Raw genomic sequence first — 24,381 nt, 5'->3', positions numbered from 1 at the left:
TTACAAGGATTTAAAATGACATTTAGGCAATATAGATAAAGCCACTGGCAATTCTAAGAAATAATTTCAAATATTAGTAGCTTTATTACCCATTTTCTAAAATTTATTTTACATCATCTTGCAAAGCTTCCTTATAATTTATAGCATTTAATACACATTTCTAGAGAAAAAATGCCTTATATACAAGAAGGTGAAATTGCTTGAGCAACTGGTTCTATCAGTGGGAGGTGGATAGACTTATGTTGGGATGACACCAGTAGCTAAGAGGATGATAAGGATGGTAATCACAACCACAATTACTACAATGATAATAATCATTTTTGTGTTTTTCCACCACATCTTCCTTGCAATTTTTGTGGATGTTTTCTGGAAAGAATCAGCCTGAAACAAACAGGACAGAGAATTCAGAATGTACATGTACAATGTGCCAAGAAATCCTCATCACATTCATCGTCCTTAGAACAGATAATTTGGGGATTGCATTTCGGCAGAATGGAGGGATAACAATGTCCTGTGGGTGACCCATCCTGCATTGTCTTTGGTGAACAACTGGAGTCCTGCTCATGATGAATAGTCAGCGTTACTGTTATAAATTTGCGCCTAGTGTTGAGACCCAGTTAGGTTCAGTGGTGCAATTTGTTTTGTAGATAGACTGGGTGTCATATTTTTATGGGTACCTTGCTCCGTAGCTACTTGATTCCAGATTCAGAAGTCTAATAACAGCACGCCTTTTACAAATCCCATGTATCTATGTCTTTTGCAGTTCCATTTCTTCAATTTAACTGAAGCTAGAATAACTAACAAAAGAGGAGGCAAAGTTTGGTCTGAATTATAAACTAATTAGTTCCACCATCTGGTAGAAGATATGGAGTACATCTGATCAGAATCACAGTTCAATCAGTGTAGTTTATGTTTTCATTAGCCCGACATTGGTGGGTTGTCTTACTTACACAAGATATTTTCTATCTAATCTATGCACATTACTAAATTTTACGCCTGATTTAATAGATCCTGTGGTCTTGCTAATTAAAGTTTTATCTCTGCAGAAAATTTGGCCTCTTTCAGACTGGTATGACCAGCAGAGCTACAAATCAAACCTGTCTGGGTTAAGGCCCCTTGAAATTAGCTTCCTGCACAGAGCAAAACTCAGAACAACAACACAGTGAAATCCATGCACTGTGAATGAATGTATGCTGGAAAGTATTTTGGCAAGTTCCATTGTTTGAACCCATTTGTGTACTGGCTCACTTTGGAGTTGTGCTGAGAAACTAACCCCTCTTTAAACAAGTTTAAAAATAACTTGTATCCATAGACTTTCTCTGGAAAAAAAAGCATATACGGAAATGTAACAGCCATATAACACTTTGTTATTTATTCATTTAATTCCACATTAAACAATCTAAATCATAGAGATGTACCACACTGAAATGGCCTTTTGGCCTACCATATCCATGCCAATCTTTTTGTTTATCACTAATCCCATCTGCTTGCGTTATGTCCCTTTCCTTCTATGGCTTGCCAATTAACTATCTATCTAAATGCCTCTTAAATGTGGTAATTGTATTTGATTCCACTGCCTCCGTTGGCAGAGTGTTTCAGATATCAACCACTCTTTGTGTAAAAAGAAACACCTCTCAGACCCGCTTTAAAACTCCTTCCTCTCCCTTAATACTGGGCCAGCTTCTTTTTGATATCCCTTCTGTGGGAAAATGATTTTGACTCTCAACTCATCTATGCCTCTCAAAATCTTGTATACTATCAAGTCACCCCTCAGCTGTCTCCGATGCAGGGAAAACAAGCCCAGCCTATCTAATCTCTCCCCATAACTATAGTCGTCCAATCCATGCAATGCCCTGGTGAATCTCCTCTGTATTTTCTCCAGCACAATCACAGCATTCCTAAATGTTTACAGTTCCATTGAATTAAATCACTTAAGTAGGCTGAGATATGGATCACAGATAAAACCTACCCCAATGACCAACAAGAAATTGCTGGAATATTTTCCCTTGGGATTTACTGGCAAATTCATAAGTTATTTCTCTCTAAATGACAACACGTTATTTTTGTGCTAAATGTGTGATGGCATAATCTTGTTTAAGGAGCTTGAATCCCACATCTAATACTGGAAAGCAATCTTTTACTGTATATTTCTCTCCTACAAGTCTTGATTTTCAGTTCTATGCATGGAGGCAGTAAAAATGAGGAGCAGCAAGATTTGAGGCTGTCCTTGTCGAGTTGACCCCAGAAGAAGATATGGAATTCCCCTGATTTTAATGGTCTTAGCAAGTTCTCAGCACATATGGGAATATCTGTTAGGGGGCAGCAGATAATCATGTGTCAACAGTCCTCAGCAGTTGATGGACAAACATTGTGCTACATATTTTCAAAGTATGTGTCAGCCTTGAAGTAGCTGGATTGGTGCATGAAGTTGCATTCCCTTGTTTACTCTGTGCCAACTTCCCCAGGGGAGAGTAGGCTATCTTGCAGAAGGGGCAGGCTCAACACTGTGCAAGGACATAAGGAATATGAACAGTAAGCCACACATCCCCTTGAGCTTGCTCCACCATTCAATAAGATAATGGCTGATCTGACTGTCGGCTTCAACTCCACTTTCCTGTCTGATAATCCATCAACGTAAATTCTCAAACGGCTCAAAACCTGTCTATCTAAGCCTTAAGAATACTTACTGAATGAATGAACTAGGGTCACTTGTCTCAATCACAACAATGCCAGAAGTTTGTGTGGAGGTGATAGGAGGTGGGAGGAGAATGGAATGTGATGGGCTGATGGAGCTGACAGCTAGTAGGATCTTCAAAGCAAGTGAAAATGTTGCTGCATGTCTGATTATGTGATATTTGATCACCAGCTGTCAAACAGGGCAAGTTGAGAGGGACTGGGAACCTGGGCAGAGCAGCAGAGTAGGAGGCACTCTTCTGTTTCATCCTGGCTCCACACAAATTTAAGAAATACTAAAACTCACTTTATCAGCCTGTTTTTGTACTGCAACAAGCCCCATGATGTTGTGCTGTCAATATTGTGTGTCGTGATCCCCTTTACATCATTCACCTGAGACTGCAAGTTAAATAATTTATCAGGGCCTGGGTCCACACTGTAGCTGGCAGCTGGTCTGACATAAAAAGAAAAACATTGGAACAAGCCCCACGATGTTGTGCTGGACTAATCAAGCTAATGATGCCTTAATAAACTAATCCCTTTTGCCTACACATGGTCCATATCCCTCAATTCACTGTATATTCATGTGTCTATCTAAAAACCGCTTAAAATACCTCTATCATATCTGCCTCCACCACCACCCATTGTCAGCACATTCCAGACACCCACCACTCTCTGTGCAAAAAATTTGCCCCCCACATCTCCTTTGAACTCCCCCCACCCCCCCCCCCCCCCCCCCCCCGCTACCATAAATGCATACCTTCTAATACTGGACATTTCAACTCTGGGAAAAAGGTACCAGCTGTCTATCTATGTCTCTCATAATTTTATAAACTTCTATCAGATCTCCCTTCAGCCTCCGTTACTCCAGAGAAAACAACCCAAGTTTGTCCTACCTTTCCTTATAGCACATACCCTCTAATCCAGGCAGCATCCTGGTAAACCTCTTCTGCACCATTTCCAAAGCCTCCACCTCCTTCCTATAATGGGGCAACCAGAATTGAATGCAATACTCCAGATGTGGCCTAACCAGAGTTTTATAGAGCTGCAACGTAACTTCCTGACTCTTGAACTCACTAATACAGGCAAGCATAAATACGCATTCTTTATCACCCCGTCAACTTCTGCGGCCACTACTCCACTTCTCAGCACACAGGTCCTCTGAAAAATGCTAAACTATCATGAAACCCCTCACCTACAGTGTAAGGGCAGCAGGAGTGGATACCTGAAAAATTGTCCAACCCAATTTTACATAAAACAGTGCAACCAAGTCCACTTTTGTCCTCAGCATCACTCCATCAAACCTGGCTACGCACTGTAAGCCATTGACCAGTTCAGGAGTAGTCATTTCTGGAGATGCCTGGAGGCTGGTCCTGTCTCAGTTGACCTTGATCACATACTGCCATGAGTTTGTAAAATAAACTCTATTTAAATATTTGCTGATTTAGCTGTCGTTTGCGCCCTCTAATTAATCTGAGCCAGGTCCTTTTTACTCTCGCTGCAATTACCTAATTTCTAGTTAAAAAGAAGTCTATACCTATATTCAATCTGCATCTAATTAGGTAAGGAAGCTCATATCCCATGTGATATCCTGACACAGAACACAATCTAGCACTGTTGAAAGTGCAACACACTGATTAAACAACATTGATGGTGTTTGAAACCCATTTCCTAATTTTTTATTGCAAAGGGTTTGTTGCAATTTGTCACGGCAGTTGTTCCTTCCACTCAAAGGCATGGAGATTTTGCTTTAGACAAGCATGATCGGGCAGGTCTACCTTATATGGCCGGCAAAGGCAAGGATAATGGTGGGAATTCACTCAATTACACGGCTATTTATATTATTGATACTCACTGTAGCTTGGAGATCATCTGTTTTAATGATGAGATCATCCAGCTTCTCTCCTCTGTCCAGAACCTTTTCAATATTGTGTGTCATGATCCCCTTTACATCATTCACCTGAGACTGCAGGTTAGATAATTTATCAGGGCCTGGGTCCACACTGTAGCTGGCCTGACATAAAAAGAAAAACATTTTTTTAAAATCTAGCTCACTGTTCCAGAAAGCCCTGAAGGCACTGCTGTAAAAATATGAGAACCAGCGCAGGTAAAGTTCCAAAATGAGCAATAATGTTGATTGACCAGTTGATATGTTGTAAATGGAGTTGCCTGCATGTTGAGCTGTAAAGTCCTGAAATGTTGACAAACAGGTTCAAAGATAATGACACCTCTTACATGAAAACAGCCCTCAGTAAAGGCCTATGAGTAAAGGTAATATTTCAAGAGATCTGAGTAAGTCTTCTTCTGTAGTCTTGGATTTCAGGATTTTATTGGTGCTTTTGAGAAGTGAGTAGAATTAAAGGAAAAGTTCTTCAGTGTAAGAATGAATTTATACAAGTAAAGGAGGGTGGTGGGGGAGAGGGTCTGATTGTGCCTCTGTTCAAGGGCTATCAAGTCATCCCAGTGTCGGTTGGAGTTGTAGGGAGGTTGGGCATCCATGGTGAAAATGAGCTGGATAGAATCAGAAAACTGTAAACTGCCAAAGTAATGGAAGGCATCAGAGGCGTCCCATAGAGAATAGTGATGAGGTGGGAAGAAATAAGTTCAGTGGAAAAAGGACAGGCTGAAATGTTCGGTCTACAAGAACAGTCCTGTTTGTGGATCCTGGGGAGAAGTTAAGGGTGGTGGGACCATGAAGCTGGAAGCTGTGGAGGGAAGATTTCCAGAGGTAAGTGACTGATGTTCAGTGGTGAAGTCATAGTCCACAGGGTGTGTCAAAGAGCTGGCAAGCCACGAGGAAGAGATCAGTTTACTAAACCAGAACAGCACCACCCTTTAATGCAATTGTTGAGGTTGGTCCTTTGTCAGAAAGGTGCTGCCAGTTCAGAGGTGGGTAGTGAGAGTGGAAAAATTGAGATGATTAATATCACACCAGAGGCCAGAAGAAGGGTTCTAGGTGGAGCAGGGTCCGAAGGTGGAAGATATGGTCCACAGACCAGGTTGGAGGTTCCTGGCCTGGGAAATGATAGCAAAGGTGGCAGAAGAAGAGCTCGAGATCTTGCTGATTTACACTGTTTCATCATAAGCTCGAGGAACAATCTCTCATCATCCAGCAAGGCAAAGTGCAACCCTCAGGATTCAACAGTTTCAGATAACCAACCTTCCAGTTTATATCTGAACCTGCCAGTTCTGATAAAATATCAACTAGCTATAATGTAACTCCATTTCTTCCTCTACAGATGGTGCCTAACCTGTTGAGTATTTCCAGCATTCGTATTTCATATTTCCTTATGTCAGAGAAGGAGGCCATTTGGCCTAAATGCCGGTTCTCAAAGCGATCCCATCAATCCCATTTTCCTGTTTATTTCTACTTAACCCACACCTAACTTCTCCTATCAGGCACCTACACTAAGAGTGATCTACAGTGGTCAATTAAGCTACCAACCAGCACACCTTTGGGATGAAGGAGGTAACTGGAGCACCTGGAGGAAACTCATGCAATGAGAATTGTGTTGCATCATCAAGTATCACACGTTTTCATAGTGTATACATCTGCTGATGTGCAAACTCCACACAGACAGCACTCAGAAGTCAGGATTGAACCCAGGTCTTTGGATCTATGAGACAATGGCACTAACGTCTATGTCACAGTCTTTAGTTCAGATTTCCAGTGTGCAGTGTTTGTCATGTTTCAGATCTCAACATGACAGCATTGTTCATTTTCTATTTTCGTCTCTCCTCTTTTCATTCATTCACTCGTTCTTGGTCTCCACCCTCTCACAGACACTCCCCTTCCTCTCTGCCTTCCCCCTTCTGTTAAAACTGGTTTGACTTCTAACTTATTTTCACCTCTGATAAAAGGCCATCAACTTGATCTGTCATCATTCCGCAGATTTTGGCTGACATGCGGAGTATTTCCTGTCTTTATTACATGAAAGAGCAGATGTATACACTATGAAAACGTGTGATACTTGATGATGCAACACATTTCCCATCAGGGTTTGTGAGTCATGGGTCTCCAGGAAATCTGACAGGGTCGTTTGTTACAATTGCACTTAACCCTTTTGTTGGTTATACACTTCTCCCAATATTACTTTACACTAAAATGGACAGTAAAACACATTGATTATGAAGAGCTGGCTCACCAATCTACCGTATTCTGTTATGCCAAAGTTGAATATCATCTCTGCACTCCGCCTCCCCACCCCAATCATTCTTTACTTTTCTGAATTACTTACCCAGTGCAGTCTACAGCCTTTTAAGAATATAGCAACTCAGAAGGGCTATTTTATATTCATCTTTTAATAACAATTTAAAAGCAGCATGTGGCAAGGTAGCTTGGATGAACTAATTCTTCCATTTCTTTTCTTCAGAACCACTTCATGCATTCACTTTCCACTATACCAGAAATTCTCACAACTGTCCATTGTTACTTAGGCGCAGAAGAAAACCAAGGCTGACGTAACCAGTGTTCATACAGTTGGCTACAGTCCCTCCTTTACTTTGATTTGACTGATGTGCTGGTAGGCAGCAAAACAGCATTGGAGGAGTACGGCAAGATGGCTTAGGTGAAAATTAAATGTCTGCTTTTAAGGGGGATAACTGGCACCCATTATGTTAGCCGAACATTGAAAGAGGCATGAAGTGAACTGCCTTTACTATTTTAAACTGGGTAATGAAGTCCTTAACATTCAGTTCATGGTTAACATCTCATCCAAAGGATGGATCAACCAGCAACATTGATCGTGATGCTCTACACTGTCAACTCTGCTCACCTTCATTGCCTAGGCTTATGTGTGATATGTGGCCACTTTCATAAGGCAATGAAGGTTTTCCACATCCGTGAACTTATTCCTTGATGAGTACAGCTTAGGAAATGATGAAGCAAAGAAATGAACAAACAAGAGATTATCTGGCACATTAATCAGCAACTGGCACTTAGGTGAAATCTTAACAGCTTTAATAGAAACCAAGGTTATAGAGATAACTTTGTGCACTTTCTTCCTAGTCATTGTTTGCACTGCTCTGCATGATATGGAGTCTGACGCATGTAGAAAATGGTGCAGCCATCATGTGAGAGATTCCACACTGTATGGGCCAGCTGCAAGTTTTCATTAGCAAATGAACTGCTGTGGAAGTCCAACTGATTCTAAACCCAATATAATGTCCTGCCAAGTGCCATTCAAGCATGGCAGCACATCACCACTCAGCAGGTCAGGCAGCATCTGTGGAGGAAGAAACAGAGTTAGTGTCTCAGGTCCAAGACCCTTCCTCAGAACTGGGAAAGAGAGAAAAACACAAGTTAGTGACCAAGTTACCAAGATGGCAGGGAGAGGGATTGATAGGACAAAGGGGATCTCTCTGATAGCATGAGGCCAGAGATGCTTTGGTGAAAAGTTGTAGAGATCATCAGGTCAATGGGTTACTGGGGGCAGTTAGAGAGTGACAATACAAACAAGGAAGCATAAAGTGTTGCATATAGCAGGGCTGTGGGACATGCCTAGCAGTGCAGGCTGGGCTGGCAGAGAGAGAGAAACTGAGCCAACATTACAAGCACATGACTAATTGGTTCTGATACAGACAGAGAAAGTGAGTCACCTGAAGTTGGAAAATTTGAAATTGAGACCAGAAAGCTGCAATACGCAAAGTGGAAGATGAGGTGTTGTTCCTCCAGCTTGCATTGGGCCTTGTTATAGCAGGAGGCCATAAACGGAAAGGTCCCAGTGGGGGTGGGATGGGAACTTGAAGTGACAGGCAACAGGAAGCTTAGGGTCACTCCTGTGGACTGAGTGCAGGTGCTGTGCCAAGCGATGAACCAATCTGCCCACTGTAGATGAGACCACATTATGAACACCAAATGTAGTACACTAGATTGGAAGAGGTGCAAGTGAATTGCTGCCTTACTTGGAAAGGTTGTCTGGAGCCCTGCAAGATAGGAAGGGAGGAGCCGAAATGACAGGTATTGCAACTCATGCATTCATCAGCACACTCCCTCCTGTCTTGCACAAACGTGGGTCCACCCGCTCACTGTCCCGCAGAAGCATTTTCAGCTGTAACAGGCCCTGTGACAATCGGTGGTGCAGACAAAAGTAAGTGGCTGCCTGCATATTTTCAATCTTTGTTCTCACATCAGGCTTCCCCCTTAATCCTCAGTCTCTTCTGATTTACATCCAAACTGCAGACAGTGTAAGCATCCACCTTCTGTGTCCGCCCTCCGCTCATTGTAACCTACGCTTGTGCCCTTCTTCTTTCAGAAAGCCAGCAACTCACACCAGGCTGAGTGATCAAGGCACCAGTCACTCAATCTTGCCTTCACAACCCCCAGCTTGGACTGAGCCACCTTGCTTACAGAAGAGGGTAGTGATCCACACATGGTGTCGCTGGGCAAGAGTAGCCCGCAGTCAGGGCAGGGAGAAGAGTTGCTTCAAGTGCCAGGTTCTCAGAGGTGACATTGCACGTGGGTTGTGCTCTCGAGTACTCAGGTTGAAGGCTCCGATAGTGTAGCTTCCAGAGGAGCATGTGAAATGTAATGCCAGCTGCATCAACAGGCCTGTCTGAAAGCTTATGTTTAACATCAAGTGGCATAACCAAGTCGTTCAGCTCTTCTGTTGGATGGGCTTTTCCTGGAGCCCATCCTTTCTAGCGTGAAAGGGGTGGCCAGTAACATTTCAATATTAGTGGTCCATTGGGCTCCTTCCAGGCTTATGTTATTAACACCCTGCAGTTTGCAGCACTGGAGAGAGGAAACATTGGAGTGGAAACACCAACTCCAAAAGCATCCCAAGAGTGAACAAAAATAATGTCTCCCGCTTCACTGCGTGTCCCTCCTAGCCTTCCTTCTGCCATTGTTCACAGTTCATGGGTACACCACCCAACAAATCAACAGCCCAAACAACTTTTCAGAAGTGTCCAGACAAACCACCAGTCGCCCTTGTGGAACACCCTCCCCAATCTTGCTCGTGCCTTTGCCCGTTCTCCAGGTCCGCACGGTTCTTCCCCTGGTGGCCGCAGCACTGTGGCTGACTGGTGATGGAGGGAGTTTCAGACAGCCCCCGGAGGGTGCCCTTGAAGTGTCCCAATAGGTCCAGCTTCGGGCCGTAGCTGCTCACCCTGGGCGGCAGAAGATCGGGTGGGTGGTTGGCTGTCAGTGAGCAGGGTACTGGTGGAGTAGCAGGGGTAAGAGAACAGATGCTGTGGTCCTGGAAGAGAACGACAGATTCCTGCTCCATGGAGCCCCTGTAATTCCACGGCAAGCCACGTAAATGTTTGATGCCATGACACTAAAAACCCCTTTGAACATTGGTATCTGGAGCCATGATTCCAGTGGAGTGGCAACAAGCTGACATTGTTCGGCAGGCACAAGAGACGGCAGAGGCCAGAATCTGGAGCAAGAAACAATCTGCTGGGTGAACTCAGCAGTTCAGTCAGCTTCTGTGGAGGGAAATGGACAGATGACGTTTCGGGTCGAGACCCTTCATCTGGACTGAAAGCTAGAGGGGAGATAGCCGGTATAAGGAGGTGAGGGGGAGGGGATGGGGCAAGAGCTGGCAAGCGATAGGTGGATCCAGGTGAGGAGGGGTTGATTGGCAGATGGAGTCAGGTGGGGGAGGGAAGGAGGTGATAAGTGGAGACAACGAAGTGCTGCAGATTATGGAATCTGATCAGAAGGGAAGGTGGGGCACAGAACCAGATAAGATTGATTGGCGGTTACCTAGGTTTTCATTGCAGCACTCAAACGTTGTGTGGCTGCTGCCTGTGTTGGAACAGAAGGGTCAACAGTGGCAGAGCAAAGGCAAGACAGGACGTGTAGTGAAGTGGGGTTCTTTTTTTTGTTGTTGTTCACTTATGGGGTGTGTTTGGAGCTGGTATGGTTTCCTCTCCAATGCAGGGACGTGCAGCAAAGTGCCTTGCACTAGTAACATAGTGCCTTCAGCACCAGCCTGGAAAGAGTCAGAGTGGGCAGAGATTCAGCAAAGTGACTGGTTGGGTGCTTCTGTGCCTGCAGCGACTCCCAGGACCTCCCTGGAGAGTCAGCGGCTCCTCAGGCATCACAGGTGGGTTCAGTTGAAGTGTTCTCAGAAAGTGCTACCCTCTCCTCACCTTCCCTCATCTGACAGGTGGCCCTTGCCCACAAAGCCCTCCCTGTTCTCTGTCCCCCACCGAAGAGTTTAAGTTAAATTCTGCCTTCAGCCACAGCACCCTCTTCTCAAACTCTTATGGTATCCAACAATCAAATTCCAGCTAATGTAAACAACCAACTCTCCTCCCTATGAGTCACTAACAACCCTGCAGGCAGTCTGATACATTCATTCAAGTAGTGCAGGGTGAGGTGTTAGACACTGGCTTCATCAAGCCATTAGATCAATTCTTATGATCCAATTTGGCCTCGCTGGTGCATTTGGCATTGATGATTTCACATTCTGCCAACTCTGCACACTGCCATTATGTACACGTGACCCACACACTGGTGGTTTTACCAGTGCCAAACACATCCACTTACAATTTGTGCAAGAAATTCAAGCCAAACTGCTACCTGCAGGACTATGGACCAAGACTGGGAAAGTGGGATTAAGCCAAAGTCTATTGTTGGTTGGGATTGACAAAATGGGCTGATTGACATCCTACTGTGCAGTATTTCTATGGCTCAAGCTATGGGAAACATGGAATCCAATGTCACAGTCACTTGTGTTTTCACCCAATACTTGACTACTAATCTTACTTCTTGTTGTCACACTTCTTGCTGTTTGCATCGACATTTTTCCAATCATGAGGTCTTGTAAACACATTTATGATGGAAATGACCTCTGTACACTCCTGTCAGTGTTTGACAACCTGTTCACCAGGTGGACTTCTGTCCTTGAATGGTAATTCCAAAGTCCAAAACAAAGGCTTAAATAAGATTTTAAGGGTATCTTCTACATCATATTTATCACTTGAATTACGTTTTGTGAACTCTGCTGACTTGATAAGAATATAAGAACATAATAGAAGCAGGATGAGGCCATTTGGCCCCTCATTACTGTTCTGCCATTCAGTAACTTCATGGATGATGTTTTATCTTAGCGCAGCAGCTTTCTTGCACTAACCCCATGTTTTTGATTCTCTTAACATCCAGACTCCTATCGATCTCTCTTGGATTTCGTGAGCGGGTGAGGCTCCACAGTTCTCATGAGATGAAAATTTCAAACGTTTCACCAACCTTTGGATTAAGAAATTTCTTCCCATCTCAATGCTGAATAACGGAGCTATTCTAGAATGTGGCTTTTATTTTCAGACACCTCAGCCGAGGAAAACATGGTCTAGTGAAGCCTATAAGCTCCATAGGAAACTGGTGTGTTTCAATGAGATCATCTCTCATTCTTCTAAACCTAGAGAATATAGGCCCAATCTGCTTTATCTCTCCTGAATCAATCTAATGAACCTTCATTGCATACTCACTATCACAAGTATATCTCTCCTTAGATATGGAGACCAGACTTTTATACAATATTCCAGATATGGGCTCACCAGGGTCCTAAGTAATTGCAATAAGACATCATAACTCTTGTAGCCAAATCCTCTTGTAATAAATTCCAATCTACCATTTTCCTTTCTAATTACTTGCTAGTCGTGCATATTAACTTGCAGTGATTTGTGTACAAGGACACTCAGGTCCCTCTGAACACCAACACCTTGCAGTCTCTTACAATTTAAGGAATACACTGATTTTCCATATTATCTACCAAAGTGGAAGATCTCACATTTTTCCATTTTATATACCATTAGGCATGTTCTCATCCATTCATATCCCCCTGAAACCTCTCTCTAGTCTCCTTACAACTCACTTTGTAAAATAAAATCACTTCATGGTCCCTTCATCCATATCATTGACATAGATTATGAACAGATGGGGGGCCAGCATCGGTCCCTTCTAGTCACAGCCACCCAACTCAAAAATGTCCTGTTTAGTCCCACTCTCTCATTTTTAACTGTTAAGCAATCCTCAAGCCATGCCAGTATTTGCTAAATCGGTAAATTGGTTTATCATTGTCACATGTACTGAGGTACAGTGAAAAACTTGTCTTGCACAGTGTTCATACAGATCAATTCATTACACAGTGCATTGAGGTAGTACAAAGGTAAAACAATACAGAATGTAGAATAAGGTGTGACATTATCCCCAATCACATTTGCTCTAATTTTGTTTCACAACTTCTCATACGGAATCTTATCAAAGATCTTCTGAAGGTCCAAATGCACCACACCTGTGCCTGCAGATCCTGGGGGTTTATTGGCTTTCAGTCCCATTAGTTTCTCTAGTCTGATTTTTTACAAATGCTTATTTCTTTCATCTCCTCATTCACTCTCAATTTGTTGTTCTCCCGTACTACCAGGAGATTTTATCTTGTGTCCTCTTCTATGAAGATTGTCACAAAAATATCTTCTACTTTTGACAAAAGCCAGTGAGTTTCTCCCCATGGTCCAGAGAGCTGAACCTGACTCCTGCATTCTGAGCTCACACAGTGAATCCAAATGCATCCCCACTATTCTGAGGCATTAATTTCGCTTGCTATTTGGCTATTAATTACTTAGAGCAAACTGATCAGATAAATGTCAGAAGTTTATTGAATCAAAATTCATTTTTAGTGTGTTTTCAAGTAACAATGGTATTGGAGATGGCAGGAGGAGAGAAAGTGTAAAAAATCATTGTCTTAATTTTCATGCTTTTAGCTTTTGTTTTGTCATCCAGACAACTTTGGAAAGTGCAGCAAGCTGAGTGGGACAGGAAGAGAATGGAACTATAGAAAGAGAAAGAAAGCTAGAGTGACTGTTCAGAGGGACAAGAGCATTGGGACGGTTGTGTGTCTGCCAGAGAAACAGAAGAGTTTAAACCACAGCTTTTATTTTCAGGGTTGTTCATAATCTATAAACTACATTAAACATGTAAGCTATTGATGTTAAAATAATTAAAAGGTGCAGGTCCCCTCCACATCCTATCAAACCTCCTCCCCCCTCCCCCCCGGTTTTAAAACACAATTAGCAGAGGTTTCTGGAAATTGACCACATGCCTGCCTTACCACATGGCTACTGAGTCATGACAGTTTCAGGTCAAATAGAGCGGATGGAGAGTGGGGCAGGGATTTCTTAGAAATAAAGAATTATGCAATGGAAGTGTTAATATCTGAAAGAAAAGCTGACTTGGCCACATTCAACAATTCTCAGGCTGCCGGTAATGTGAGGTAATGAGAGATGCCTGACAGGAGGTGGCGCTGCACCTCTCCATGCATCGTTCTTGGGGAGGAACAGCCAACAACAACCAGAGCAAGGCAGTGGTGAGGGTGGAGTGGAGCATTTGCTTACTTCCGTTCTTACCAATGGGATTAGTTCCATGTCACTTATTTGAAATGTTTGATTTCTCATGCAATGGAGATTTAAACGACAGAATCATGTAACAAAGGCATTGTTTCCTCCACTGCACGAAAACCCCCTCTTCCCCCATCTGGAGTCTCACCTCCCACAATGGTTAATTGACCAGGAGGAAAGGTACCAGTTGGGCAGCTTCTGCCTGAATCCCAAACTTTCCCTTTCCGCATGGGTCCAAATTTCCTCTCTGGTGCTACTGTTGTGGTTATGGTCTTTGTTTCATCTCTGCTCATGACCCGTCATTGCTGATCCTATGTATGAGACCACCTCTTGTTCCCATGCAATTACCGCATTGAGTTAGACCTGCCTAAAATCTGCATTCTCTTGTCAAAGGGATTTGTTTGATTGCAGCAGCAATTGATGGCGAGGTGCCAAATGGTTCCTAAGGGCCCTGCTAAGAGTTTGGTTAATTAAGGAAGGGTAACAACACATATGGAATTGTTAAAAAACTTTATCACAATCCAGGGGCATGCCAATGCAATAAATGGATATAACACCTTAAAATTACCAAGAGGCTTCAAAGGAGTGTTTTCAAACAGAATTTGACACCAAACCACATATGGAGATATTAAGACAGATGACCAGATTTTAAGTGTATTCTTTTCCCAGACTATGCCTTATTCATAAGATAAGTAGTTATACAATATAGGAATCTGTATTGTCTTCATTTGCTTATCAAGCATATCATTTCATTTGCTTACAATATTTATAATGTGTCAACATGTCATTAGTTTTGGAGTCCTAAACAATTCCAACAACAATAAATTTAAGAGGTTACAACACAGAACCCTGTGCCTCAGTGTGGGAGAACTGGTACTCCTTAGGTAGTCCCTTGGGATTGAGGATTCCTACACTCCATTTTTGTGGTTTCTAAGGTGCAAAGAGAGGCCAAAACATTATCATTGCTTGATTTCCCACTATCGATATCCTGGGGGGTCACCAATGACCAGAAACTTAATTGGACCAGCCACATAAATATTGAGGCTTCAAGAGCAGTCAGATGCTGGGTATCCAGTGGTATTGCCTCTTGATGTCATGGAATTCTCTAATTCTCTGTACTTGCCTGGATGAATGTAGTTCCAACAACTCTCAAGAGCATTGACACCATCAGGACAAATCAGCTCGCTTGATTGGTAGCCAATCAATCATCCTATACATTCATTCCCTCCAGCATTGGTGCAGAGTGGGTGCATTGTGCATCATCTGCAAAGTGCCCCACAATTACTCAGCCAGGCTATTCCAAAAGCACCTCCCAAACCTGAGACCCCTACTCCCAAAGGGACAAGGTGTTGGGAACACCATCACCTGCAGGTTCCCCTCCAGGTGGCACACCAATCTGACTTGGAAATATATCACCATTCCTTCATCATTGGGTCTAAATCCTGGCTCTCCCTCCTCAACAGCGCTGTGGGAATATCTTCTCCTGAAGGACTGTAGAGGTTCAAGAAGGTGGGTCACCACCACCTTCTCAAGGACAATGAGGAATGAGTGATAAATGCTGGTCTTGCCAGCAATGCCAGATCCCAAAAATGCATAAAAAATATCTGAAGGAATATTATTTTAAAGTGGACACTAAATCTTCATCTAGTCAGAATGTAAGTTAGTGATGCTACGTTACAGGAAGTTAAATTAATAATTCAAGTTGTCAGCATGTCATGCATGGATGTAAATAGAATTAGTGTCAGGTTGGCATATACCTGGAACATGACATTATTGTGTCATTGTTGTTGCTAATAAAAGGCAGCTCAATGACAAAGCTCACTATTTACAGGTTTCTGGCTCAATCCACAGCTCCTCATGCAGTCTCTCGCTGTTATCAATGTGTCATGAAAGGGAAGGGTTGAGAAGAAGTTAAGCACTTCCTGGTGGGTGTGGAGACTGAACGGGGTCAGGGTGAAAGGGCATGAGTAACTCAGTGGTTTCTGCTTCCTTCCTAACTATAGGTTCACTCCATAGGGCATCCTTGAATGGGGAATGATGGGTTCGTAAAGTGGGGTTACGAAACAAAAAGAAGATTTGACAAGAGATTTCAGTATCTAATCCTGTATCCCCTTAGTTTCAGCCTTGAACTGACTGAAGTGGTTTTACACATTTCATGCTCGTTTTGTAATCCATCCAATGATTTATGTTGATTGCTCCAATATTTAGAGGAGAAAGATGTTCAGACTGGCTCAGGTTCTTGATACACACTCTTATGAAGGAGATTTGTGAAAACAATGTTGTTTGCTTGTGATGTAACTGTTCAGCTTTGTCATTGCAACATGCAGCTGTTCCGACCCTTTCCAGACACTCTTTCGTGAGGAGAGTCTTGTTTCAGACACCCCCTCCCACCCACCTCTGCATGAAACTCTTGGTTCTGCTTGTTACCCATATTCCAGCAGCTGCTAATTTTACTTGGCTGACAATCTGGCCCCCGAAGGGAGATTGTGCTTCTTATACCTCTGGATCTCCTGTGTGTCTGTGCCGTCTTGAAAATTCATGACTTCTTTGTGAGAAGGCATGGAGAAGATGAAATATTCATCAGTTTAATTACATTTAAACTCCTTTATTAGAAGTGTAAAGAACTATGGAGTCATAGAGTCATAGCTGTACAGCAGAGAAACAACCCTTCTTCCCAACATGACCTTTATACCCATCTACACTTAATTCCCTTTTGCCTGCATTAGGTCCATATCCTCCTTTGCCTTGCCTATTCAAGTGCCTGTCTAAATGCCTCTTAGACATAGTGATTGCATCTGATTCCACCACCTCCTCTGGCAGTGGGTTGCAGATAAGATAAGATTTCTTTATTAGTCACATGTATATCGAAATGCACGGTGAAATGCATCTTTTGCGTAGAGTGTTCTGGGGGCAGCCCGCAAGTGTGGCCACGCTTCCGGCGCCAACATAGCATGCCCAAAACTTCCTAACCCGTACGTCCTTGGAATATGGGAGGAAACCGGAGCACCCGGAAGAAACCCACGCAGACACATGGAGAACATAAAAGCTCCTTACAGACAGTGGCTGGAATTGAACCCGGTTCACTGGTGCTGTAATAGCGTTACACTAACCACTACACTAATACTTTCCCCTCAAATCTCCATTAAAACTCTTGTTTATACCTTCTTGTTTTTGATACCCCTACCATGTGAAAAAGCTTCTGACTACCTACTCTAAGTATGCCTCTTATTACTGTACCTCCATCAGGTCACCCGCCAGCCTCCTTCGCTCCAGGGAAAAGAAGCCCAGCCTATCCAATCTCTCCCCATAACTAATGTCCTCCAATCCAGGCAACATCCTGGTGAATATCCGCTGTACTCTCTCCAAAGCAATCACATCCTCCCTATAGTGTGGCCATATACAAATATTTTCATTTCTACAATCTATGCTGATAGTTGTTGAAGCCAAAAAATACAAAGCAACAAAAGGTAGAAAGAGAAATGAAATGTGGAAAGAAAGAGAAGGAGAAAGGCTAGAGAAAGAGCATCAGAATGAAAAACCAGTTGCAATGGTTTATGTGACAATGAAGCTTCCTGCTTTTAACTATATTTACATTTGTGATATGATTTGAATCCACAATTGTAAACACTTACTGTTGTTTTTTATTAAATCAAAATCTAATAAAAAGGAAAGTAGATTGTTGCAAATAAAGATTAAGTCTCCAGACCTCTCCTTTTGCTTTGTGGTAACTTCACCTTGTAACAAGATACCAGGCGATACCGGTCAGATCTCTGTGTCAATCTGTGCCCCGGCTGATCTCAACTGGGCCACTGTGTGGGGGAGGGGAGCTGCTACAAGAAACATCAATGTCTCCAGGGGTAAGTAAAGAAAACAAATTACCTACACTTCCTGCCCTGAACAGATTCAGGGTTGAATGTGGTTCTTCTAACAATCAAACAAGCTGTCGATGTTCCCTGTCAACAAGAAAGCCTGCTTGGACCAGGTCTTGGTGACCGTGGGATTCACTCCCAAGATAAAGCAACAGCCTCAGGGAGCAAAAGTGAGTAAAAGTAGCAATTCCGGAAGCAGAAAAACAATGTAAAAGTAACAGTTGTGTTTAATGTTTCTATGGTTAAATCAAGGGTCAATAAACTCTGAGTCAGTGTTTCTGAGGATATTGGCTGATCTCTAAAGACTCATTAATCCCTGGGTAGGGGATAGAGGGGTATGAGTAGCAGTAAGCAATGTTTCCGTAAGCTACATTTTCTCAGCCAGTCCTTTGCTGACTTTTTATGTACGCGTTGACTGAATATTTTGGACAAGGAATTTGGCTCTTTGAACTTTATATTGGTGTTTCTAAAACAAGAGAATGAAGGCAGTGAATTTTTTTTAGTCGAACATTGAGGAAAACTAAAGTAGAGCCAAGGACTGCCATTTCAGGTTACAGCACAGTTACTGTTCCCAGCTTTACCGCAATCTGCTTCAACTTTTCTAGAAAATCTACTGCTTTCTGCACACAGTGTAGCGAAAATTGTCAGAGCACTTGCAGTTAAAAATAGTCCTCACTAGGAGACAGACATTTTGATAGTTAACAAAACATACTCCAAGCTTACCATTGTTGTGTCTGAAGCAGTCCCTGCTTTTGCCAAAGAGTGCAATGGAAGGTAAAATGTTGAAATCGCTGTTTAATATTTAACTTGGATTACCAAAATTTCATCGAAGTCCAGCCTGTGAGCAGAGCCGATGCTTGGCTCTTACCCCTCCTCTTTTCTCTGAAGCTAATGGAGCATGGGTACAGGTACAGCCTGTTACTGAGCGCAACCATAGCAACACAGAAACAGGTGAGGCTCTGCCTGCTTGGCAGGTGTTTACAATACTGGATAGGTTACTCTACAGACTGCGGCGTATCCTATCCAAAAAATTGCCTATCTGGCAGTGGTGTAGCTGATTCTAGTTGTCATTCTTACCAGCTCTGGGTTCAGCCCACACCTGGATGAGAAGGGCTGGGCACATTTACCTTCTAAGTTCAAGGATCACTGGTAGGTAGCAAACAAATGCAAGGAGACAAAGCACTTTGGACAGCTGGAAAAACTAACAGGCAGTTGCAGTTTATTTCTTCAATCAGAGTAGGGAAAGATCACTAAAATTACACTGCAGAAATCGGGGGTAAAACTACTCCCTGATTATGGCAACTAATGTTGGCACAAAAAAATACAAATTTGCAAATAGTGGAAACTGGAATAAAGCCAGGAAATGCAACATGGGCCAGTTACCGTCTGTAAAGGGAGCAGACAAAAATCCTTGAAGGTTGGTCTTGCATTTGGTCAGCAGTTGCTGCTTGGCGGGGGAAAAGAACTTTTTGGGAGGCCCACTGTGTGAGGCCCAAGTCCAACTCCAAAGACGGTGTGGAGCGCCTGAAGGAAATCAGATGAGCCTGGGGCTGAGTCCAGGAGGGTCTCGGGAGAGAGACCTGTGGGAGCAGAGATCAGAGCTCAATGTGGAGTCAACGGGGCAAAGGTTAAACACTGTGGATCATGGGGAATGAGGCATTTTGAGGTGATGAGTGGTTGAGTCAGGGGGCCAATTGGTATTTGAGGGCTATGATCTGATGGGGGATACTTGGAGAGTAGAGATTGGGGTGGGGGAAGGTGGGCTGTCAGATTTTGGAGACGTCATTGGGTTGGGTGGCAAATTAAGTGCTGGAAGAGGGGTCAGATGAGGGTTGCGAGCTTTGCAGGGGGTGATAATTGCTAGGATGGAGTTAGTGGAAATATGAAAGCAATCCAGTAAGTAAATTGCTATCTGTGATCTATCTGTGTTGGGTTCCTCACATGGCCTGGGACCTGCTCAGGGAAGTCCCTGTTAAGATGCACTGAGGTAGGCTCCAAAGATGACTGATACATGTACATGGACAGGTACGTGGATAGGAAAGGTTTAGAGGGATATGGGCCGAATGCAGGAAAATGGGATTAGCTTGGTCAGCATGGATGAGTTAGACTGAAGGGCTTTCTTCTGTGCAGTATAGCTCTTTGAATCGATGACAGTGATGTCCAAACTTGTGTTGGATAGCACTGTGCACTTGCAGAGTTCTGCATGCGTTTGACATGTTAGGAAGGGAAGCAGGATAACTGATTGACATGGTGTGCCCTTTTAGTGCTACCTCGAAGAGTGCTTATTCATTACAGCACCTGAACACTCACAGGTATGTGTCTACTGTAAATTAAAAAAGACATCCACTTGGGCTGTGTGAGGAACCTTACCTTCATATATTTTTAAGATATTTATTTATTAGTCACATGTACATCGAAACACACAGTGAAATGCGCCTTTTTGCATTACTGAGAATATGCTGGGGGGCAGCCCGCAAGTGTCTTTCTTTTCAATCTTTTTATTAGTTTTCAAATTAATACAGATTAATATATAACATCAATGTTTGTACGTGTAATACAAAGAGATCAGGAGAACAATCATGGCATAGATAATCATAAAGAACAATAAAATATAAAAAAATCTGTAGATCCCACCATCTCTTAGTAAATGAATATAATATAGAAGAAAGGAAAGAAAAAGATTTATTACGTATATAAAAGAAAGAAAAAAAATCCCCTAATCAATAAGAAAAATTATAAACAATATATCAAACCAAACTAAGCTAAACAGAAAAATTTCAAAAAAAACATAAAAAAGACTGGACTGAAATTTCTCAGTAAAAACACAGCAATATTATGTCGTCAACTCCGTTCCTCTAAGTTGAAAAGTTATTGAAAGGGGATCTATAGCATGTGAAAATATTGAATAAATGGAATCCAAATATCTTCAAGTTTAAGTGACGGATCAACAGTACCACTCCTAATTTTTTCCAAGTGTAAACATGATATAGTTTGAGTGAACCATTGAAAAGTAGTAGGGGGTATTGGATCCTTCTATTTACACAAAATGGATCGTTTGACCACTAATGTAACAAAGGCAATCATACGGTTAGCGGAAGCAGATAAATGGCCAGACTCTATCCTTGGTAATCCAAAAATTGCAGTGATAGGGTGAGGTTGTAAATCAAAATAAGTGTCGCCACTCTTCCGGCGCCAATGTAGCATGCCCACAGCTCCTAATCTGTACGTCTTTGGAATGTGGGAGGAAACCGGAGCACCCGGAGGAAACCCACGCAGACACACGAGGAGAATGTACAAACTCCTTACAGACAGCGGTGGGAATTGAATCCGGTTCGCTGGCGCTGTAACAGCGTTACGCTAACCACTACACTTTCAGCTTTTTGTTATGGCAGAAGTCATGTGCTTATGCCTGATGCATGTCTACCAAAATAATTGCTGCATGCCCAACAAAGAAATGAAAATAAATGCTTTGAAGATACACTCACGGCAAATGTGACGAGGTGTGGTATCAACAACACACACTGTGAGACAGAAGCTTGGAACAAAGTAATCTGGCAAAGATGCCATCACTTGATTGTATGGTTAGTTATTGAATGGTGTAAAGTCCTGATCATAGGAAATGAAAATGTCACCAGTGGGAGTAACTTGTGAAACTGAACCCAGCACACATATGGTATTTCCTTTATCTTTGGTGTTCTTCCTTTCACTACTCAGTGCTAAGAATCTGAAGATCTACCATTCATCACCCAGATTTATTCTCAATTTCTATTTAACGTTCCTCTATATCTGTGAGACTTGGGTGACCCACAGATTTACCCATTCTACTAACACTTTAAGATTATTCTTCAGATTAGCTTTCAGAATGCAGGCGTTTGCTTAAGGTAACCACATACATACAATGTTTACCAAGAATCAACAAGAGATTCAGCAACAAAAAAACACCCCTCCCCATTATTAACCCGTGTATTTGTTAAATTAAATGCTGTCTCACTGCTCTACAGACTCTTAAACCACACGGGGTCCCCTCAAGAGAGTCAAAGTTAAAACCGCCTGTAGGCCATGATCTTAGAGAGGAGGATTTTCATCAGTGTGGGCCAAGCACTGGTACCAGAGCAACTATGCATTTAGTGGGGGCTGCCGTTGCATACGACCGATGGGGCAGTTCTTTCCCCGGTTATCTGCCCAACCAGGAGTGGCAAAAAGCACTGCAGACCGTAGTGTACTTAATTGGAACTTCTGCATGAAACTGTGGCATGGATCTCTGAGTAACCTCAAATGAATATTCAGTGCAAGCACTTGCTGTAGGTTGTATTTCCCAGCTCCATATTACCACTGATAGGTATGAAGGCAGAAACTGGAGTCCAGTGATAGAGCATTGGAAGATACTAAGCTGAAGAAATGGAGGTGTTGCTTCATGAGCGGAGTAAAAGAATTGCTCTTTTTTCCACTCCAGGACATTTTTTCCAGAGGGAAGCTGTATTACATGGCCACAGGAGGTGAAAGCCAAGGCTGTGTCTATGTTTAGTTGCTTCAAAGCTTGGGAACAGATGCAGAAGATGATATTAAGAGCGATGCCAAGATCCTGATAGTCAGCTGTACAAAGTGGATGGCTGAAATAAATATTATTGTGCTGTACATTTGCTTTTACAATTATTGATGGTGCACACAAAATCTATAGTTAGTGAACATGCAACCTGCACTTTATTAGGACAGACATTCAAAATGCAATTTACGAGTGTTGTCCTCAGAACTCTTACTTCTTAAATGCAGAACATTGTTCTAATTCATACAGCTCTCAGAAGCGATGGTTAACCACACAGAGACGAGTTGCAGTTCAGCAATGTCTAGCACGGTATCGTGCAAGATCTTGAGATGATGCCATTACTTGCAGGATAAAAATGCCACATTCTGGGGATATTAACACAAAATACACTTATTATACTAAGTATCTGTGACTACTCCCGTAAGAAGATTTTATAATCCAAAGTATACCTTTAACTATTGGACTTTTAGGTAAAGACTGCAAGGGCAAACGACTGAATTGAGAATTGTTGTCATGGTAATCCAGTTTACAGGAATACATTGAGAACATTTTATGACTACTATATTTTAGGTAGGCTGATGAATGTACATTTTATCAGTAGCTCAAAGTATAACTCAACAAACACTTATTTAATGTTAAAAGATTTTAAAAACTGCACTCAGTGTAAGACTTACACAGTGAATGGTAGGGCACTGAGGTGTGTGGGAGAACAGAGGGACCTGGGAATACAGATCCATAATTCCTTGAAAGTGGCATTGCAGGTAGATAGGGTTGTAAAGAGAACTTTTGGCACATTGGCCTTCATAAATCAGGGCATTGAGTACAGGAGTTGGGATGTTATGTTGAAGTTGTATAAGATGTTGGAGAGATCAAATTTAGAGTATCGTGTGCAGTTCTGGTCACTCACCTACAGGAAAGATATCAATAAGCTTGAAAGTGCTGGGACCTTTGTTGTTTGTAATTTATATAAACGATTTGGATGTGAATGTACAAAGCATGATTAGTAAGTTTGCGGACGATACTAAAATAGGTGGTGTAGATAGTGTAGAAGGTTATGAAAAATTACAGGGGGATCTTGATCAGCTGGGTATGTGGGCTGAGGATTGGCAAATGGCTTTCAATCCAGATAAATGTGAGGTATTGCATTTTAGGAGATCAAACCGGGGTAGGACATGTACAGTGAATGGTAGGACCCTGGCGAGTGTTATGGAACAGAGGGACCTCGAGTGCAAGTGCATAGTTTGCTGAAACGGCGTCTCAGGTAGATAGGATGGTGAAGAAAGTGGCCTTCATCAGTCAGGGCATTGAGTATAGGAGTTGGGAAGTTATGATGCAGTTATATACGAAGTTGGTGAGGCTGCAACTGGAGTATTGTGTACAGTTTTGGTCACCCTGTTATAGGAAAGATGTTATTAAACTAGAAAGAGTGCAGAAAAGATTTACCAGGATGTTGCCTGGACCTGGGGGCCTGAGTTACAAGGAGAGGTTGTGCAGAATAGGACTTTATTCCCTGGAACATAGGAAATTGGGGGTGACCTGATAGAGGCATATAAGATCATGAGGGGCACAGAGAGGGTGAAAGCACATAGTGTTTTTCCCGGGAAGGGGTTGCTAAGAACAAGAGGGCATCTAAAAGTCACCTAGATAAGTACATGGATAGGGGAGGGTTAGAAGGCTATGGGCCAACTGCGGGCAGATGGGACTAGCTTGCTGGACAACACAGTTGGCATGGACCAGTTGGGCCGAATGGCCTGTTTACATGATGCATGACTCTATGACTCTAACGGTGGAATTGTCTGGATGGCACTCTTCAGCATTCCCTGTACAAGATTATCTAGAAATGCAATTATCCACATGAGGGCTCAGGGTTAGAAATCCTTAAAATGCTTATAAGTAGTGACAGAGTAGAATATTCTCCACCAAATAAATGGCTTGTACGTAATCCTCCACAAA

The 24,381-nt window shown here is 42.6% G+C and overlaps 1 protein-coding gene across 2 annotated transcripts; it reads right to left on the bottom strand.

Annotated features, from left to right (window-relative positions):
* Nucleotides 1–61: 61 nt before the first annotated feature.
* si:ch73-234b20.5 (uncharacterized protein LOC449923 homolog) lies at nucleotides 62–18,766 on the bottom strand. Of its 2 annotated transcripts, XM_052042771.1 has the most exons (4): nucleotides 18,609–18,766; nucleotides 4,529–4,687; nucleotides 3,589–3,653; nucleotides 234–381 (listed from the first exon to the last, which is right to left on the bottom strand). In XM_052042771.1, exons 1-4 carry the CDS (start codon nucleotides 18,609–18,611, stop codon nucleotides 315–317), a joined length of 294 nt encoding a protein of 97 aa, XP_051898731.1. In that variant the 5' UTR covers nucleotides 18,612–18,766; the 3' UTR covers nucleotides 234–314. The 2 variants fall into 2 exon arrangements, with proteins under 2 accessions (XP_051898721.1, XP_051898731.1); XM_052042761.1 differs by lacking the exon at nucleotides 3,589–3,653 and having other exon boundaries at nucleotides 62–381; nucleotides 18,609–18,765.
* Nucleotides 18,767–24,381: the final 5,615 nt, after the last annotated feature.

Source organism: Pristis pectinata, chromosome 2 (genome assembly GCF_009764475.1).
Source record: "Pristis pectinata isolate sPriPec2 chromosome 2, sPriPec2.1.pri, whole genome shotgun sequence".
Taxonomy (NCBI): Eukaryota; Metazoa; Chordata; class Chondrichthyes; order Rhinopristiformes; family Pristidae; genus Pristis; species Pristis pectinata.
Note: the sequence above shows the minus strand (reverse complement) of the source record. Positions and strands in the feature narration are given on the sequence as shown.